This window comes from Panthera tigris, chromosome B1 (genome assembly GCF_018350195.1).
Source record: "Panthera tigris isolate Pti1 chromosome B1, P.tigris_Pti1_mat1.1, whole genome shotgun sequence".
In the NCBI taxonomy this organism is placed as follows: Eukaryota; Metazoa; Chordata; class Mammalia; order Carnivora; family Felidae; genus Panthera; species Panthera tigris.
Genome location: NC_056663.1, coordinates 7,347,073 through 7,364,515, shown reverse-complemented (window position 1 = coordinate 7,364,515; position 17,443 = coordinate 7,347,073). Strand labels below are relative to the sequence as shown.

Genomic DNA, 17,443 nt, shown 5'->3' with positions numbered 1-17,443 from the left:
TATATCTGGGCATCTGAACAGCCTCTTCTGGCGTTTTATAAATACTAAAAATGTTTCTGAAATAAGCAAAAAAAAAAAAGTCCCTTTAGGTTCAAGCTGAAAGATCACATTTTAGTATGTTTCTATAGCGAAAGTAAAATTAATATTCATGAAAAAAGACTACAGACTTAAAGTTTACAGAAACCCGAAAAGAAGTACACACTTGTATATCATTAATGCTAAAATGACTTGAGAATTAGCCCATTTACAATATTAAATGTAAACATGACGAAGCAGCTTCCGTAATTATGTGAATGGTGCTCATTTAGTTGTAATATAAATTTATTGACGTTTTGGGGCACGTGGGTGGCTCAGTCAAGCGTCCAACTTCGGCTCAGGTCATGAGCTCATGGTTCGTGGGTTCAAGCCCCACGTCGGGCTCTGCGCTGACAGCTCGGAGGCCAGAGCCCGCTTCGGATTCTGTGTCTCCCTCGTTCTCTGCCCCTCCCCCACGAGTGCTCAGTCTCTCAAAAATAAATAAATGTAAAAAATGTTTTCTTAATTTATTGACATTTTAACTTTGCAGAATTCCCTCTAAATATACCAGGTAATATTTTCTAAAAAATGTGAGGTGAGATTTTTGAGACAAACACATGAATGAAACAGACATAAAGACGCAGAAGGCTCCTTCCTTCCTTTGTTCTTCACCTCTGCTGTGATGTGATTTGCCAGCAGGTTGTTCACAGGAACCCACTTCCTCTCTCATCTTCCCGTGGCCCACTTCCTAAGGTGTTGGTGATAATGATCTGCGCACAAGGGCACTTACCCCTTCGAATTGGGTTTTCTAGATTAGTCCCAAAGCTCTTCTTTTCCAGTAACTCGCACATTCTCTCTCTTGACTCTCTCTCTCTGTTGCAGTTCATTATGCTGACCTACCTTTTCATGTTGGCCTGGCTGGGAGTCACGGCCTTCACCTCCCTGCCAGTTTACATGTACTTCAACCTGTGGACCATTTGCCGAAACACCACCTTAGTGGAGGGAGCGAACCTCTGCCTGGACCTTCGTCAGTTTGGTAGGTGGATCTCTAACTAAAACAAGGCCTCGTACTGTCTTAGCCTAAATGACTGTGTCTGGAATATTGCAGATCACTTTGGAGCCATGATTACTTCTTCTAGCAAAGAGATAAATGTGTCACAGTATTCACTTTCAAGACATTCCTTTTAAATTCACATAAGTAGGAATTTAAGAGAGATTGGAAGTTGATCTCGTAACATGAACATACAGTGTGTGTGTTTGAACGGGCTGTCGAGTTGTGTTTCCTGGTGTTGGCATGAAATAATTGTGATGCCCTCAATCTGATTCCTTTGTACTTTTCTAGACTTGATGTGATGCTTGCATCTACTTTTTTCTTTAATTTTTTTTTTAATGTTTATTTATTTAATTTTTTTTTTTTTTAATTTTTTTTTTTTCAACGTTTTTTATTTATTTTTGGGACAGAGAGAGACAGAGCATGAATGGGGGAGGGGCAGAGAGAGAGGGAGACATAGAATCCGAAGCAGGCTCCGGACTCTGAGCTGTCGGCACAGAGCCGGACGTAGGGCTCGAACTCATGAACCGTGAGATCATGACCTGAGCCGAAGTCAGAGGCTCAACCGACTGAGCCACCCAGGCGCCGCAGTGCTTGAATCTACTTTTATTCTCCCATGATAAACTATACAATCTGTGAAATCTAGAGTGAAGACCATCTAATAAATACGTGTTGCACTTGCTTCTGAAATAAGGCAGAAAAAGTTCGCATTTAATATTAACAACATCAAAGAATCCTAAGCCAATCAACAGTCCTCTTTGGTCATTTTTATTTAGGGCTAAAACCTCATGTGATAAAGTGAGTTTCATACGTGTAGATGAGCTTGTGATACACGGATCCTATTCTGATTGTGTTGTCCACGTTGACTTGTTTGTCAACAACAACTGTCACAACAATTCTACATAGTGGACGCTACCATCATCCTCTTTATAAATGACAAGACTGAGGCACAGAGAGGTTACATGAGTTCCCCAAGGTTATCCAACTAGTAATTGACAGCACTGGGATTCAAACCCAGGCCGTCTGGTTTCGGAGTCTGGTAATTACAAGTCAGCACACAACTCTGTCCTGTCCTATTGACAGACGAATGTGGAGAAGTGGATCCAGTCTCGCCTAACCTATTTGGAATCCTAGTCCCCTGTTCATAAAAAAAACATGGCAGCTACAAAATTTACAAAAGACCTGGAGATCCACATGTTTGCATGTTTTTTTTCCCCAGGGACAGGCTATTAACATCTAAGCCGTGAACATCTGGGAATGCTCCCTAAGATTTTCTCTAATGAGGTCTCCACATACTTCGGGAAAGCGGGGAACATTTCACTAGGTACTGTCCACAGGCCTTGTGGCTCTTTGGGGGTGCTCTAGACAGGTTGTATGGTACAGCACCACTGTCCAACCCAGCCAGCTGTATGTTCCAAAGCTGTGGCCCGCTCGCCATCCTGAAAGCCAGAATCCTGATCCTAATAAAAAGCAGCATCTGCTCGGTGGATGAAGTTCTTGGCAAGAAGACAGCAGAGGGAATATGGACAGCTCTTCTCCTGGAGAGGTTTCAATCTTGGAATCATGTCCCACGTAAACACAGGAAGAGAACGTCGGCAACAGCGGTTGGAGGCCACCAGAACAGCTGCTTGGAAAACATGGCCCTCCTTTCAGTCCCTCCCCCTCGATGTCTTTTATTCTGCTGATCTGCAAATTGGAAATTGGAAGAGAGGTGACCGGTCTCTCAGACACGGTTGCCACCTAAAATACGGGCCACCTAGTGAAGGTTCAATTTGGGGTAAACAGGCAATTTTTTTTAGTAGAGTGTGTCCCAGATATTGTCTGGGCCACACTTCTGGTAGGTGTAAACCCTGACGAGGGTTAAAGCTGCTCTTTGAACCTTAGCACTGCTTACGACACAGTTATCAAGATTTATTCTAATTTAACTCTTATCCATGCTGTGGAAGAGAAGGCACTTTTCAGATGCCATGCAACCGTTTGCATCAGCTATTATATCTTTGTGTTTGCCCTCAATACAGAATCTACTGCCTGGATGGCATTTATTTGGTTTCGGAAAAACACACCCTTAATAAGAAGCCTGAATGTACATGTAGCAGTCAAGTTATCAAGGGGCATCAGCATAGAAACGGACACTCGTCCAGGTCTGGATTATGATCAGTACAGACATGTACTAATGTCCTCAAAAAAAGTGATCAGGTGGAAAAGAACATGCTATAAATCAATTTCCCTCGTTTTGCGAAGTTGTCTCATTACATCTAGGTGGTATCTTCTCTCTTAGGGGTCAAGGTCTTTGGGGTGCATGGTGGGGGCTGCGTCACATAGCGGCTGCTGTGCCTGCTTAGTTTCTAGTTGCATTTCACCGTTCATTCCCCTGCATGAGACAAATGTATATATGGCATGCAGATCGAATGGGAAGCTGGGGCACTATGCAGTTCATACACCTGTGGAATTTAAAGATGGTTAGTCCTATCAGGGTTGGCCATGTTTCAAAATTAGTCATGAAATAATTTGTCTTGCAATTTTAATTTTTAGTGCTTTCATAGTTATTTCTGTTGCTTTTCAATTATACGTACAGCAGTATAATGATGTTGAATGCATTAGGGATTTAGTTTAGTGAATTTGTTTCATAAATTGTTAACACTGGTCCCCATAATATCATCTAGATCCAGAATTTAAAACTGTGCTTTGTTAAACCCTGGTTGTTTGATGAAACTCCCTCGGGGCCAACCACAGGGAGAGAGTGGTCCAGAGCAGGTGGTGCTCTCCTCTTAGCCTTGTAACCAACCTTCCCTCTCGTCTAGCACATCCACACTCTGAAACAGGAGCAGCTTGTTTTGATCTGATTTCCAGTAAAAGTTCATTTCACTTGCTTATTCATACTTCTGCCAGACAAATACTTGTTGAGCTTCTGTTATGTTTAAGCACTGCTCAGTTTTGAAAGACAAAAATCTCCATGTCAAAAAGTAAAAATCTACCTGTCGAGGGGAATTAGGTTACCAATGGAATGAAGATTACTAATCCGAAACATGCTAATTGTCCTGGATGGTCTGGATGGGCCCCTGTAATCACAAGAGTCCTTAAAAGTGGAAGAGGCTGAAGAGAAGAAGTCAGAAGGAGATGGACCTCTGAAGAAAGGCACAGAGAGATGCAGTTTTGCTAACTAGGAGGGTGGAGAAAAGAGGCCAGGAGCCAAGGAATGTGGGTAGCCTACAGAAGCAAGAAAATGATACTTTAGATATTCTATCATCTTTAAAACTGGTAATGTAAATGGCAAATTCTTTGAAAATTAAGCATTTATATTTGCCAGTAGGGAGTTAATTTCCCATCACCCTTAAGGGTTCATAGCATCCTAATACCTGTTCATTCTGCTTCCCTCCACCTCTAGCTTGCAATTTCCTTCATAAGAATTTACATCCTGAGAAGTGGTGCTTCTGCTGTCCAGGAACCTCTAAGAGGCTTTCATTACTTCAATGATCAAAGTAACAGGAACTGTGCACACACATGAGGCATGATTTTCTCTGAAAGTTTTCCCTATTTCAGACATAACCAATTCTTAGAAAGCCAGAAGCATACTGCTTCTATTTACACAGCTTTAAAGACATTAAAAAAAAAAATAGGGGCGCCTGGGTGGCTCAGTCAGTTAGGTAGCTGACTCAGTTTCAGCTCACTTCATGATCTCACATTTTGTGAGTTCGAGCCCCGCATCAGGCTCTGCACTCACGCCACGGAGCCTGCATGGGATTCTCTGTCTCCCTTTCTCTGCCCCTCCCCCCTGCCTCTCTCTCTCAAAAATAAATAAATGTTAAAAAAATATTTAAAAAAAAACAGAAGAACCTCAGGGCTGCAACTCTGACGTCTCAAATTCTTACCGTTATCTCTCCTTGCAGTGTGTATCTTGCTGCTTCTCTTGTACAGCCCTAACTTGTTAACTTGTTTGTAAGAAACTGGAAATGTCATTGTGTACATACTTTAGTTAAGGACTTTTGTGCATCTGGTGGATAAAATATGTGTAAATGTATTCAGTATTTAGAAAAATTAGTAAATCTGAATAATATACTTAATTGGGGGTTAGGCCAATTTGGCCGTTCATCGACAGATCCGTGTGAATCAAAATAATCAAGTTTTCAGATTTGCACCGCAGCACATCTCAGATACACTTGCTCATTTTCATCGCTTCGTATTACACCAATGTGCATTTGCAAACTATACTTAATTTGTAATGTGTATATTTGTGATATGTGGTAGTTACATCACAAAATTATGGACTATATGTTTTTTATATCAACATATATAGCGTCAGGAGTACTGGAGACTGAGTGGAAGGGTTGCGTTATATAATATTTTAAAGGTGACGGAGGAAGGCTTCACTGAATAGCTGTTATTGGAAAGATATTAGAGTCATGGGAATATTCTTCGTGGAGGGAAGATTCAGGCAAAGTTACTAAGACGTCTGGGCGCCATGCCTGGTGTCTTCAACACACAGCGGAGAGGCCAGTGTGGCTGAAGTAGAACGAGAAAGCAGGGAGAACAGACGGAGATGGGTCTGGGGGAGTCGTGGCACTCCACGATGAACACATTGCAGGATGTCAAGTTTTAGAGACTTTTATTCTGAGGGAAGTAGTGAATATGGGAGGGTTTGGGCAGAAGATCCCCCTTTACAGTGTAGAAGCATCGCTCTGGCCACCGTCAGGAGAACAGACTGTCGCAGGAGTGGAAGCAGGGAAGCCAGGTGACAGTGTTGCAGGATCCCTGAGGGCCTGGCTGTTTTTTCAAGATGGGGACTGCAGAGCACCCTGATGGGTGGGCGTGTGGGTTTGAGAGAAAAAGAGGCTTCAGGGAGGGACACACTTGTTGCTGGGACCCCGAAGAAGACTGACTTGCTGTCACATGAGCCCAGAAGCCTACAAGAAGAGCTCACCTGGGAGTGAGGCAGGCGAGGGAGGTCAGAGTTCACTTTCGAGGATGCTGCTTTTTAGAGACTTCTTAGGAATCTAAATAGAGCTGTCAGGTAAGAAATTGGTAAATGAGGCTTGACTTCAGGAGAGAGGTATGGGGCTGGCTGTCTGGATTTAGGAGCTGCTGGTAATACTTAGGAAGCTCTGACACTCAGTGAGATCAGCATGGGACAACGACGACCGAGGTATGCGCACTGGGCGCTCCCGGGAACCAGGTCCTAGAGAGAGGGGGCCCGTGAGAATGGAAAGACGGAAGCAGGAGTCCGTAGGTTTGGGGAACCTAATGAAGCGAGCCTGAAGGAGAGGGAGCCATCAGCTGCCCCCCAGTGCTGCTGACTGGCCAGGAAGAGGAGAACGGAGTATTCATCTTTGGTTCTAATTATGTGTAGGTCATTGCTGAGAGTTGAGGCAAAATCTGCCAGGAGAGGGTTTAAGTAGAAAGGAAGAGAAGAGAATTGCGAGCAGTGAGCGTAGTCAGTGCTTTCTAGGAGTTTTGCTGCAAAGGTGGACCAAGACCCAGGTGAGGAAATGCGTGCACAGCCTAGGTATCCCACCCGGATGAAGTCTGGGAAGATCGGCACAGAGAAGGACGCCTTCCAGGACGCTTCCTCAACGGTGATGAGTCTTAGGGAGTTCTGACTTCCCCTCCCCTATAGTGCCATGTGGGCAGAAAGGAAAGGTCACAGAGAATGGACTGCATTCAACGGACTAGCTCAAAGCCAGAATACGTGAATGTATACACATATTAAATAAAGAGCAGGCAGTGCTAAAACTTAGGTATTAGTTTGCTCAGAACTTGAGGGGTTTTTCTCCTTTATATGTATATATGTTTCACGCTTCAGTAGGTCTCAGTACAAAATCAGAGACCCGTTTTAGGATCATCTCGATCTCTCTTCTGTAAAATGAGATGTGTCACGCTGTATCAACTATGTGCTTCCTAAAAATGCAAGACTCCTGCAAGCACTCCTAGATTCTGATTAAACAGTCCTGTGGTGCCGTTCAGAAATACATATTTTTGATAATTTCCCAAGTGATTCTCATGCAGTGGATCCATAAACCAACTGGAGCAAGGGTGAATAGGAGTGAAATTATAGTATTTTTTTTATTTTTCCTCCTAATAGCACTGTTTTCAATATTAGCAGAGAAAAATTAATCCTTTGGGCAATATGCTTTTATAGACTTGCCAGAAGCATTGTACCAGCAGAATAAATTTAGATCCAGACTTCAGCACAGTCTGGGACATAGTTATCAACATAATTGTGATGCCTACACCATTACAGTAATGGACCAAACCAATCAACTAGCCGCAATTGAATCTGTAGATCCGGTGGCAAGGTCCAATTGAATTCAGACTGAAAATGTTTTACGTCGCTTGCAGGCGAAATAGTTTTGATCTTCCATTCATAATTCTGTGTATAATTATTATCCAGCAATAAAAGCTGAGGACGAATGTTTCCATTATACTATAGCACAAAATGGAACTTGCCTAGATTTTATCAGCATAAGATTCCTTTTCTCTCTCTGGGCTCTTGAAAACATTTATAAACTAAGCTATGATTTTCTCCATGTTGTAGGGATTGTAACAATTGGAGAGGAAAAGAAAATTTGCACCGTCTCTGAGAATTTCCTGAGGATGTGCGAATCCACTGAGGTAAATGTTTCTAAGCTGGTTATATCGTCCAAATTTTACCTTCCTTTGAAAAATATATAATTTGAAAAATATATCATTAAATCTATATCAAATTGTCCCCTTTTTCTCTCAGAGGCAATTTTACTCACAGTGATGCTATGCAGGGGGACTGCAGAATGAATATGAATGAGGTGCTCTGTCCATTTCAGTACACATTATAACAAATATATTTTTTCTAGAAAGTAACATTTTAATGAAAGTTCAACGTTTTTGCTGTTATATTTAAAAAGATTGAAAGTAGCCTTATGTTGTTACAAGATCATGGAAAACCATCATTATTAATCAGGACCTCATCTTTGTAATAAAATTATATTGAAATGATGCAGTTGCCAAGATTTAAATAATTTGCAGGAGAAAAGATACTGGGATAATGTTTTTTGGATTGAGTAAGCGAGTTATCCTAAGTACACTCTTGTTAAAGATGGGCAAAGTTCTTATTCGTCAGACAGCAGCAGTCCTGACCTCTCTTCTGCTTGTAATCCTGGCACGTGTTTTGATTCTCTGCGGTTTCCTTTGCAGCTGAACATGACCTTCCACCTGTTCATTGTGGCACTGGCTGGGGCTGGGGCAGCTGTTATTGCGATGGTAAGACCCCAGGGCTCTGAGGCTTGGTTTTTCAATTTGTATGAGAAAGCTATTTACTTGTAGAGATGAAATTTTGTCTCCCATCCTGAAGCCCACACGAATCCTATATATTTTAATATCAGTAAAACAAAAGGGGGGGGAGGGGGAAACAATGGGCCCATAAATAAGTGAAAAACAAGGCTTCACCTGAAAAAGTATTGTCGTTACTATTGGGATAGTATTTGGCCAGCAGTTTAAGGATCCAAACACTCAATAATATTGGCAACATTAACAAAAATAAATAAATTCATTAGCGTTGCAGATATTAGGTTACTGTTTAACATAGAAAATCCTCTCTGTGGGGTGCCTGCGTGACTCAGTCAGTTAAGCCTCCGACTTTGGCTCCGGTCAGGGATCTCCCAGTTGGTGGGTTTGAGCCCCGCGTGGGACTCTGTGCTGACAGCTCGGAGCCTACAGCCTGCTTCAGATTCTGTGTCTCCCTCTCTCTCTTCCCCTCCCCTGCTCACTCTCTGTCTCTCTCTCTCTCTGTGTCTCTCAAAAATAAATACATGTAAAAAAAAAAAAAAAAAAAGGAAAGAAAATCCTGTCTGTATCATAGAGGTATTTATCAGTGTGAATTCTAAGTCCCCTAATCAATTGCTTGACTTACATTATCTTTTTCTCCTCCTTATTTAAGAACATGAAAAAGCCACATTGAGTCACTTATGAAAAAAGAATTAACTTATTCTTCTTAACACAGACCTCGGTAGTTTTACTGTCATTTCTTTCACATCTAATTTTGTCCAGAAATATTAAGCACAAGTTTTTAAAGTGAGGCTCATGCAGAGTTGGTAGGTCCGCCGTGTTCCAGATGCCCACACTTCCTACCTCACTGTGGCGGCCGGTTTGCTCACTGGACTAGTAGACACCAACAGCGGGCAGATACCTGGAGCCTCGGTAATAGTTTTGCAGCCAAGCCCTTCAGTCCTTATTTCTGCATCCTTGTATACAAAATCATAGTCCAAAAATAAAGTAGTATAGAACTCCAAAAGGTTCCCAGTAACCTCACAAATATAGCCAATGCGATATGCAAAAAATGAATTAATTTGGTGCCAACATACGTTCTCATGTGTTGGCAAAAGGAACCCTTTTTAAAAAATGAGTGTTTTGAGGTGCCTGGGTGGCTCAGTTGGTTAAGCATCCAACTTTGCCTCGGGTCATGATCCTCACAGTTCGTGAGTTCGAGCCCTGTGTCGGCTCTGTGCTGACAGCTCAGGGCCTGGAGCCTGCTTCGGATTCTGTGTACCCCTCTCTCTCTGCCTCTCCCTCACTCACACTCTGTCTCTCTCTCAAAAATAAATAAACATTAAAAAAATTTTTTAGGGGTGCCTGGGTGGCTCAGTCGTTTGAGCGTCCAACTTCGGCTCAAGTCATGATCCCACGGTGTGTGGGTTCGAGCCCTGTGTCAGGCTCTGTGCCGACAGCTCGGAGCCTGGAGCCTGCTTTGGATTCTGGGTCTTCTTCTCTCTCTGCCCCTCCCCCACTTGTGCTCTGTCTCTCTCTGTCTCTCAGAAACAAATAAGTGTAAAAATAATAAAATATTTTTTAAATGAGAGTGTTTTATCTCTTGTCAAAGAATAAAACTAGGGATGGGGCACCTGGGTGGCTCAGTCGGTTGAGCATCCAACTTGGGCTCAGTTCATGATCTCGTGGTTTGTGAGATCAAGCCCCACATCGGGTTTACTGCTGTCAGACTGTCAGTGCAGAGCCAGCGTCGGATCCTCTGTCCCCCTCTCTTTGCCCGTTCGCTGCTTTCACTTTCCCAAAAATAAATATTTTTTAAGAAAGAATAAAACGAAGAATAATCAGTGCTAAGGAGCTAATGAGCCATTTCCAGACTAGTTATTTTTAATGACTTTATGAACACTTATGTATTGAGATCTGATTCTGCTTTGCTAAAAATTATTTTTAAAAATAACAAAAAGTGACTGTCAGTGCTAAAGTGAGTTTTCAGACATTTTAATTTAATATCATACTAATTGTTCAACATTTTAGTTTGAGTATATCAACCTGTACATAGGAATTTTATTTCAGAATATGAGGTGCTTAATAAGATCATGTTGGCTAATTAATTGGAGGGATCAGAATGAAACAGTTAGCAAAGGCTTTATATTCTCAGCCTAAAATCAGTGCTTAAATATGCCCTGGGGAAGCATTACATGTTCTGGGCAGTGACGTTCCAAACACTCATGGTCCCAGGCGGCACCCAGCCTGGTCGTGGGATAAGAGGAAACATCTGTTCGTACACACATTCCTGTGTGACGGATGATTATTAGGGACTTGTGCGCATTCGAGTATGCAGTCATGTATTAGAGGTCTACCAAAGCACTTTTGGAAAGGAGGTATGTAATAGGGCATTTGTTCGCATTTGCTACCTATGTGTGTGAAAAATTCTGTGCAAAAATGCGTGCCTTTTAGGCATACGTAGGTGAAAAGTACCTGTCTAAATGAAGTGTTATTTAAATTTCCCTAAAAATGCTTACTCTGAAATGAATCTATTATCAAAAACATCTCATGATTATAGATATTTAGATATTATGTATTTCTTAAGGAATCTGTGCTTCGCAGGAATTTAGGCATTAAGTTGTATATAAACTTTATATCAAGCTGCAAGTATTTAGGATATTATGTTTTAATTACTAAGCATCCTTTTGGATACCTAAATATATGCCAAGCATAAGTTCCTTAAGAAATACATAACACCTAACTATTGATTGACATCAGTACATATTTCCAATTTATTAGCTCTGATAATAGTTTAGGTTTTAGGAGACAGGAATCCTATAACAATAATTACTGCTTCTGTTCCTGGTACTAACACTATTACCAATAATACTGTTATTAGCTAATATTTCTTTAAACTCACTCTGTTGAAAGCACCGTCAAATGCTTAAATCCACGAATACATTCAGCAGTCATAATATAGCAAAGGTCATTAACTTCATCCCGAATTCTTGCAACGCTCAAAGTATTCCACTGTCATTATTTCCACTTTAGAGATGAGAAAATGGAGATAAATTCTTCTCTACCAAAATACTTAAAACATCATCCAGGATTTAAGGCAAAGATCATGAGGATTTGTACGAAAACTAACACGTGATCCACTCCATTATTTTTCAGAGAGGTTAGAAAGTTAGGTAGATATTAGCAGATGTGGTTCACGTGGCCTTGCACCAGGGTCCAGGGACCGCTGCTCACCTCCCGAGGGACAGTATCAAGCCTGGCAGTGTGTGTTCTCCTAAGGTGAGAGGGAATGTCTAAAGACCTACTGAAAAGTGTCACTTTCTGAACCTGAATGACTCAAGCTCTTTTGAGTATTTCACTCATACATATTTGATAATAGTTTAGGGGCCATATTTTCTCAGACTTCAAAAGGAAATTTTTCGTACATCTAAAAATATACTTATTCATGTGAAACATATATTAAGTACTTGCTTCTTGCTAAACACTCTGCACAGCCCTTGGTATTTTCACAGCAACAACAGCAGAGTGCCACATCAATTTGGTTATGTATAGAAACTGTTCAGTCTGCATGTATGTAGTGATGGAGCTTTTCACTATGAAAGTGACACAGAGTAAAAAGATAGAACCCACTGCTCTTTCTTGCATGTGGCTTACAATTTCCACTAAACAAAATGCAAACTTTCAGAGGAAATAGAACATTCTGGAACTTCTTATTGGTGTGCATCTTTTCCCATATTGCCGTGTCAAAACTCATTTTTTTTTCTATTGCCTATTGACTACCTTAACCTACTGCAATAGTGCCCATTTAGAACTGACTTTGTATTTTTTATGTCTGCACTTTGCTAAAACCAACCTACCTGCTGTCTTTCGGCGTACTCCTGGCTAATCAAAACTTTAGTGTTCCATTTTACTAAATTATGGGTAAAATATTGCCTACCCTTTAAAATTTAGATCAAGTAAAGCATGAGCAACTCAGTTTCTCTTTCACATTCATCCATTGAAATCCATCATTTGGAAAACTGCCTTCCCTCCCCTGTGGCCCAAGAGTGAGGGAAAGAAGGAAAAACAAACAGGTAATCTCCTAGCTGAGTCCATTCAGGTCAAATCAGGACCTTCATTACTTGAGTAACTTCATTACTCGAGACAGATCAGGAGTTTCTTTTAGAACATGGCGCTCTGTTGTGAATGAAAGCATACAACATCCATAGGACCCAATGCTTGCTCTCTTGTAGTGTACAGGCTAAGGGAAACTACAAAATTCAGCATATGGAAAGTTAACTTGATAATTCAATCCACAGGTTTATCTTGAGGGTTCCATGGTCCCTTTTGCTGTTGCATAGCGGGCAATAATATATCCTCCCATTAATTCAAAGTTGTCTAGACTCAAACTGTGTAAGTGACTCTTTTCTGTTATGGATTGGAAAACGTAGGTACACGAACATGAAACATATAATCTTTCGGTTTGGGTAAATGAAGACAGAATGGACAGGAAATATCACAGAAAGATTAAGAATCAACCTTGGATACTCCAGAATTGAAAAAAGAAAAAGAGATACTGAAAGAAAGGGAGGTGAGAAAATACGGTCATACAGTTAGAGACACGAGCAGGGATAATATAATTATTAATTCTGTCACCACAGAAATTTTGCTTCTGTTTTATGAGCAAACGTATTCTATATAAGTCTGTAACTTGAATATTTCTTCCCTGGTAGCAAGGTGCGTTGAAGACACTGAACAGCCTTCCAGTATAAATTATTTCTGTCTTTGATTAGGTCCACTACCTTATGGTTCTGTCTGCCAACTGGGCTTACGTGAAAGATGCCTGCCGGATGCAGAAATATGAGGACATCAAGTCCAAGGAGGAGCAAGAGCTTCATGACATCCACTCTACTCGCTCCAAAGAGCGACTCAACGCATACACATAAATAAGCCCTTCCAGTCCTTTCTGCCATTCAGATGCATTGGTGTTTAACTAAGGGCCATCCAACCATCCAACCTTTTGAAAAATAAAATACAGAAGTGCTTCTCATCAATGATATGTAGGGTGACTTATGAATCACCTGAACACAATCCTTTGTTGTTGAGCACCTGGTTTCCTAATTTGTTAAATTGGTGTGATCAGATCTCTTCTACAAGCTCCTATCCAGCCTTTTCCTTTTTTCAGTTTCTCAAACTCACTTAATAATTGCGTAAGATTGAAGATACTAACATTGTCACATGCAGAGATGTCTTTGATTTTTAACCACTCCCCATGTGTTAATACATAACACCTTTTGCATTATTTCTTATGTTTTGAGAAAAATAGCTTTTTATACTTTTTAGTTTTGATTTCGGTAACTAGTTTAACTACAGGTAACCTTCAAAGGGACCACTGTACATTATGAACACTAGACAGAGATGGTACCATGATGACTCTTCTTGTAATATGGAAATCCTGTCTGGAGGTCCGGGACCACGTCACTACAGGCCCTGGTTCATGTTCTCATCAATCTAAGGTGCAATTTCTAAATTTGTAAGAGTAGGATTAAAAAAAAAAAAGTGCTTCTTATCTTTGTTAACATTGTATTTTTTTCTTGATGTACTTAAAAGGTATTTCTCTCTGACTACTCATGTTTCTGTTGTGAGCACGTAGAAACAGTGACGCTAATGCATGGCTAGCTGCCTTTTTAAGATTGTGACACCAGACTTACCTTTTCAAGTTTAGTATAGAGACAATTTTAATGGAAATGACTACTGTGAACTATTGAAGAATGACCTCTTTGTGATTTAAGCTGTGGCTGGATTGGAACTTTTAATATGCTAATGTGGAACATTAATTACCTTTATGAAGGTGGTATATTAAAAATAAGCACACTAACCCCTCGGAAGTTGTTTTACCTACTTTCAAATGTTTTAACGGATTGCACCTCTGTAAACTATCCCTCTGATGTATATGATATATTTGAAAAGGCTTCCATTAATATAATAGTTTTGCTTGCAGCCTTCCGATCTATGTTGGTTTACCTGTAGTGTTTTTTAAAGTGTGGTCAGCGGCCACTATAGAATGTATCCCTCCCGAGTGTAGTGATATATCTGTGTTTTTATTTGAAGTCATTTTAACCAAATGTTCATTCATAATCATTTATAAGAAGTACCTATATCAAATGAATAAAAAAAAAAAAAGCAATCAGTATTACTGGACCAAAATTGGTGTTTGTTTTAACCTTGACTCTTCTTTTGATTATTTCTAATGCTACAAGAATGCTGTAAAGTGTCTTTCACAATGATGTAGCCCTGACAAGACATTTTTGTCAGTGTATAAAAATTAGGTAGTATTGTGCACTGATTTGACCATTGTGAAATCTTTTCTCAGTGTAAGTGCATTTCTAATAAAATTTATGAGTGAAACAATCTTTGTACAATGACCACTCATGCATCATCCGTAATTTTACAAGTTCTTGTAGTAGGTAGAGGGGTATTATTAGGGTTATCTGTGGCATGATTATGCATTCTGTAGTATAATTTAATTAATTTGGGGTTTTGCTTCTTTTCTTTTTTTTACACGTAGATTATCTTACTGGTTCAACATTTTTTCTGATATAGGCAGTATTACAGATATTCAGCAAAAGTATTAATGGGCTTCTTTAAAATTCTATATTATAGTGTTTCAGTTCTGTGTCTTAACAGTTTGTGATGATTTTTACAACTGTCTTTTAAACTTATGTAATGATGTTGATGCTTTTGGCTTTTTTTTTTCCTGGTATTAGAGTTTGTATTTTCACAAAGAGTGCTTTGTAGCAGGCATTACAATTAATCTGTTTTGTACATAAATGTGCCAACGGCTCGATGGTGGCGTTTTTGAAATGTAGAACGAAGTGCTTGCAAAACGTAATAAATACACTTGTGTACTTTGTGTACTTATTATTAGTTTCTGCAGTGTGGTTTTTTGTGTGTGTTTTTCTTTGTTTTGTTTATTCCTCTCTCCTCTGTGTGTACCCTCTTTCCAGATGCAATGGACACTGTCGTTGTAGGGTGCTTATGACCTCAGTTGAGCTGACCCAACCCTGAACTGAAAATTCTTTGCGTGACATAGAGCATAGAAGAGCCAGAGGGTTGGGGAGAGGGCAAAGGTGGAAAGATTTCGGAGGCCATTTGGTTTAGCAAATGATAACGATGCCCAACTTCCGCTATTTCCTTGCCTAATTTCTATTGTTTTGTGTTTTCTTTAGACCTTCATAAACTAATAGAGACACAAAAAAGGCTAATTCAATTCAGAAAGAAAAATGATTTCTTGGTTCGCTTCAAACTATCAAGGTGAGAGCAATTAAATGGAAAAAATATATATATTTTCTAGACTTTTTGTTTGTTTTGGTTGTAACTTCTTCTGGCCAAACTAGAAGTGATGGCAAATTAAAAATAATAAGATAGTGATCAAATAAAAATCTTAATTTTCACAAGACCTAAGTAATTGTATTAGTCTTCAATTATTTATGTATTATTATGAATGGCGACTTGAAAATGTCATGCACTTACATTACAAGTATCTACGGTAATTATAAGCAGATCTGGACAAAATGTCTTACGTTTTAAATAGTCACTTTTAAGACAATAAAAATAATCGTGTATCTAAATCTTATTAGATGACAATTTTTATTCTTTTCAGGGTTTATGGAATTCTTAAAATAGCAAGAAGAAAATAAAGAATTATATGTTAAAGATTATCAGCATGAACAAAAATTCTATGCAATAATATTTTTATTTGTTTCAATGTTTGTTTTTGAGAGAGAGAAAGTACAAGCTGGGGAGGAAGAGAGAGAGAGAGAGAGATTGAGAGAGAGAGAGGCAGAGGATCCAAAGCAGGCTCCATGCTGTCAGCACAGAGTCCGAGGTAGGGTTTGAACTCAAGACCCTTGAGATCCTGATCGGAGCCCAAGTCCGATGCTTAACCTACTGAGCCACCCAGGTGCCCCGCATAATAATGGTTTTCAAAGAAACTGATCATTGTGAGATAATTATATTTTTTGAAAACTTAGAAGTCCATTTCTGTTTGTGAAAATACACATTTATCCTTAATTTCCCTTTGGGCATTTTTTATCTCCTAGCTTTATTGGACTATAATTGACAAATCAGCCCTTTGGAATTTATAAAGCTAATGTGAAGACCAAGGAAATTACTCACTTTGAGAAGAAAATGTGTGTCGGCCAGCTTTGGCTTGGGTGAAATCCGTTTACTTCTTGATGTTAAAACTTAGAAATGGCAGATTCTGATTTATTCACCCAAAGGTCAAGTAAAGTTGTCTTGGGTTTTAATTTTGCCTTTTAGATGAAACAGAAAGGTATCATCTTAAAGTATGTTCCATCCAAGTAACTCAGTAGTTTACGTGTGCTTAACGTGATGAAACTTGATTGAGAAACACTCTTACTTTCTGTGAGCTTTTCAGACAGCAGATCATTTGAAGCCTGTGGAGGCAATCCTACAATGTACTGGCTCAAATATGACCTTCCTACTGACTTACGTAAAACCCCCACACCTTGAGTGTTTTCTCACAGAAGCAAGTTTTACCTGTTTGATCATTTTAGATTCTTTTGCTCTTTTCCACAAAATTCCAGCATAGCTGAATATTGGAAAGAACTTAGAAAATGCAATACGTTGAATTGTTAAATTCATTATTAAATGAATTAATGAAATAAAATATTAAATGAAATAATACCGAAATGAAATAAAATTTACCTAGACCACTGTATTTTTTTAAGTTCATTTATTTATTGAGAGAGACAGAGAGAGAGAGAGAGACAGAGAGAATCCCACACAGGCTGCACACTGTCAGCACAGAGCCTGACACAGAGCTCGATCTCACAAACCATGAGATCATGACCTGAGCCAAAATCAACAGTGAGATGCTTAACCGACTAAGGCACCCAGGTGCCCCTAGACCACTGTATTTCTAACCGTGGAACCCCCTACAGAAGGAAACATCAAACAAAATGAAACAAGTAGACGATGGGAGGATACAAAATAGGAAAGAGAAGAGATGCAAAAAATTCTGCTATTATACTTGGACTAAGAGGGAGAAAGAAAAGAGCAGAGTTGTTGGAAGATATATATTGCCTGGGGGTGGGGGAGTGGAATTTTTGGAAAGTAAAAAATACAAAAACCTAAGATCAG

The 17,443-nt window shown here is 39.7% G+C and overlaps 1 protein-coding gene across 1 annotated transcript in view; it reads left to right on the top strand.

The window, feature by feature from the left end:
• The window catches only part of GPM6A (glycoprotein M6A), a 350,302-nt gene extending 335,102 nt beyond the window's left edge, over positions 1-15,200 (top strand). The window contains exons 4-7 of the mRNA XM_042982891.1: positions 898-1,051; positions 7,596-7,672; positions 8,231-8,296; positions 13,072-15,200. Of these exons, the coding sequence (XP_042838825.1) occupies positions 898-1,051; positions 7,596-7,672; positions 8,231-8,296; positions 13,072-13,224 (450 nt within the window). The 3' untranslated portion in view covers positions 13,225-15,200. The remainder of the gene's footprint in view (positions 1-897; positions 1,052-7,595; positions 7,673-8,230; positions 8,297-13,071) is intronic.
• Positions 15,201-17,443: the final 2,243 nt, after the last annotated feature.